Raw genomic sequence first — 4,004 nt, forward strand, 5'->3', positions numbered from 1 at the left:
TCCAATAGTGATTTGTCACAATTCACATCCAAATATATATATATATATATATATTAAGTGGAGTTGTAGTCTTAATTTAAAATCAAGTTTGTTGCCAAATTTTGTCCAAAAATTAATTACATTGAACCTTAAAAATTTTAGGGTTGTCACAAATATTTCTTAAGGATAATAAAATCATAAAATTTTTAAAATTTATATATAATAATTAATTTTTTTGCTAGGTGAGGGTGGTCCTGTGACCACCCTGAACTCCATGTGGAGCCACCGGTGTCTATATGTTTATTCAATCAATACAATATATACATACAATCGACTACTCATACATGACAACACATGAAGCAATTGTTGAAAATTTTCAACCAAGATCCACATTCCAAAAAAGCAAAGGAATTAAAACATCCAAAGAACAAAAGGGGGTGAAAACTAAAAACAATTTACCAAACTGTCAAATATCACTAGTATATATTTATTTTAAAAAATAGTAGGTAGACAAAACACAACTGATGAGAAACTTGCCAAGAGAATGAGAAGAGGAAGCCACAAGTTCCTACAATGTCAAGAATGGTTGTGTTTGTGTGAGGAAGGTGAATTACATCTCTTCATTTGCAATCACAAACACATATTTGGGTACCACTACCACAATATGTAGTGCATATAGTATATATATATTTGGTATATGAGAGTATTAATGTATTGGGCTTTAATGGGTCAAACCAATACATTTGCAACTGAAAAATGTCTAATATTAACATGTGGTGAGCATTATCCATTATTGGGTGCAACAGATGCCAAGCAAAATACACTCCAACTATTCATGATTTAATTAGATACACATAGATGACAATACTAACCAACAACATAAGAAAATGCTAACAGCAATGGGCACTAATTATTCATGAAGATAATGGGCTTAGTTATGCATCTTGTTTACTTTCAGCTAATCCATGCATCTTCTGAATCCAAAAAAGATGCCAATGTGTTAAGATCCATAGCTTCATTTGGCTGAAAGGGATTAGTAGCCCTCCAATTCTCAGGCTTCCCTTCATCGATTAAATCTTTAAGCTTGGCATTGCATCCAGAAACTGGCAAATCCAACACAATGTCACATACGTTGATTTCATTGGTTTGGTGGCCATCTGAATTTGGCACATCCGATCTCAAAAAGTAATTTATATCCAAATCTTTTAGAAAGTCAAAGATATTATTCTTCGGCTGAATTGAAGGAAATAGGTTTTCACTATTCCCATAAGGAACTATATTTTCATTGAACATTTGATTTTTATCTGGTTGCCATGGGAGGATAACCTTTGTGCACCGTACTGCTTTTGGTCGAATCACAGGGTGAGCAACCGATTTTATTCCTGGATTTGAGTCTGATGTCAACTTTCTTATCCTTCCAGTGGATTTTAATATTCTACTACTTTGTTCATGAATCTTGTCACCTTGCACCCTCTTGCTTAAAATGGTGTTCCAGTAATTCTTTATCTCATTGTCAGTTCGTCCCGGTAATCTTCGAGCAATGAGTGACCAACTGCAACACTCGTTACACAACGTCTAGTTTGTAAGCACATTAATTTATCACTTTATAGTGTGACATTTGGGAGGAGGGAGGGGAATTTTCCCCAGACCCAAAAGGAAAAAAGACCATATATATAATCTATGCAAAGTTCCTCTAATTCAACTGATTGACACTTCATAATGTTTTTAATGAAAATATTTAGAGTTAAAATATTTCATCCTCCTTTGTAACTATCGAATTTTAAAAAATAAAAATAAATAAAAACCCTCGAATGCAAAATGAGTTTCTTTCATTTGTTTATGATTTGCACAATTGTGGATTTTATAAATTTTTTCTCAAAATTAAATTCATTGTTACTTATGTTGATCTTTTATTTAATACTTGTTATACTTATCACTATATATTATCAAATTTGCAATTAATAGCAATGTGTAAGGTGTTTTTAACATTTCATCGTAAAATTATTATAATAAAAAGGTGTTGTTTATCATATTAAAATCAGAGAATAATAATAATAATAATAATAATGTATTTAGTTTTCTTTTTAATCTAATATATATATATATATATATATATTTTTTTTTTGAGAAACAATAATGTATTTTTTTAATAATAATGTATTTTCTTTTTAATAATAATGTATTTTTTTTTTTAGATTTTTAGATTTAGTTAATCTAAAATATATTTGGGTTTACTCAGAAGAAGTTAATAAAAAAAATCTTTATACAATATTATATATGAAGATCACTGTTAGGCATATAACTTTTTGAACATTGTAGTCAACTTATCATCACATAAAGTTGTGGAAAAAATTATATCTCTAATATTAAATAAAATTATTTAATTTATATATATATTTATGAATAATTTACTTAATCTATATTTAAATATAAATACCATTATTTAAATTTATCACCTCAAATCTCAAATTATATTGAACCGGCTCCGGAGGAGAAGTAAATTTCCCATACCTGTTACCAAGAAGCTTATGTAGTTTGATAATGAGATCTTCTTCGTCCTCAGAAAAGTTGCCTCTCTTAATATCTGGCCTTAAATAATTCAACCAACGAAGCCGGCAACTCTTCCCACATCTCCTCAACCCTACAAAATAAGAAGTAAGTGTCAGTATGAATAATCGACAAAAGAGAACCACTTTGAGAGAAGAGAGAATATATAGTGCAATATATATTGTTAGAAGTTAGAACCAGCTCTTTGAGGCAGGTCTGTCCATTTCCCTTCGCCATGGATTTTAATGTAGTTTTTAAGGATCTTATCTTCCCCCGCAGACCATGCTCCTCTGATTACACCTTTCACATTGCATGGCCTCCTTTCCATTTCTGCTCTCTCACAACACTTTTTTTTCTCTCTCTCTCTCTCTTTTAGGCTTTTGCTTCCACTACTCTACAAGGAGTTCCCCAAACCTTCTTATACAAATGTGCGACATAAAGCATGGCACATCTGAAATTATTATTAATATTATTATATTCATGGTTGTAGCACGTTTTCAGCGTTTAGCAACAAATTCAAATATTGCCTGATATTCTCTTAAAAAAAAAAGAAAAAGAAAAGAACACCACCTATAGGGACCACCTATATTTGAGACTATTGATCTTTTTATTTTTATTTTTTTTATATGAATAGACTATATTGATTAATAAGAGTAATTCTAATACTATATAAAATGTCATAAATTTTGTCACAATTATTCTACGTGATAGATTGTAACTGATTGCATATCACTTTTACATAAACTCACCACATTTTCTCTACCGTTCACATCCTATCAAATGGACAATTATTACAAGAATTGTGATTTATTAGGTGTTCTTGGAATTTTTGGATCATTTATCACTGTCTAATATTTCTGAAGAACATTTAACCCAAGTACTCCTCTTTTTAATATTGGGTTGTACTCTATAATGATTGTACCCTGTGTTGATCATTAATTATTGTCCAATTTCTCTACAACCTTCAATCGTTCTTGTCTAACTCAAGCACTGTTCATTTAAGAGTAAGACTAAGCATACATATTTTAACACAATTTTGTGTCACAATTAGTAGCGGAGCCAGAAATTTATCTTTGGAAATATATATATATATATATATAATTTTTTTTTATATGAAATGTAAAATAGTAATGTGTAATATTTCATAACTCAATATATGTTATAAATAAAAATATATTTAATTAAAATTAAATAATCATAATACAAATTGATAAAATAATTTAATATTTTTAATCAACTATGAAATAGGCTAATAAATTGATTATTATAATAATAAATAATATATTATAAAGAATTGAAAAAAAAAACCAAAAAAAAGAAAAAGAAAAACAATGAAAAGTAAAGCAACAAAATCAACAGTACAGTACCTGGAAAGAAAAAAGGAGTTGAAAGCAATGCCAATGGGTATCAGGTTTTTTTTTGAGAAACGGGTATCAGGTTAGGTATAGACTAATCTGTAATCACTAGAGTTAAAGTCA

General features: G+C 29.3%; 1 protein-coding gene across 1 annotated transcript; it reads right to left on the reverse strand.

Moving 5' to 3' along the window:
- Positions 1–721: 721 nt before the first annotated feature.
- LOC126714148 (transcription factor MYB1-like) lies at positions 722–2,924 on the reverse strand. Its single transcript, XM_050414158.1, has 3 exons — positions 2,725–2,924; positions 2,491–2,620; positions 722–1,531 (listed from the first exon to the last, which is right to left on the reverse strand). Exons 1-3 carry the CDS (start codon positions 2,852–2,854, stop codon positions 934–936), a joined length of 858 nt encoding a protein of 285 aa, XP_050270115.1. The 5' UTR covers positions 2,855–2,924; the 3' UTR covers positions 722–933.
- Positions 2,925–4,004: the final 1,080 nt, after the last annotated feature.

The sequence above is a fragment of the Quercus robur genome, chromosome 2 (genome assembly GCF_932294415.1).
Source record: "Quercus robur chromosome 2, dhQueRobu3.1, whole genome shotgun sequence".
In the NCBI taxonomy this organism is placed as follows: Eukaryota; Viridiplantae; Streptophyta; class Magnoliopsida; order Fagales; family Fagaceae; genus Quercus; species Quercus robur.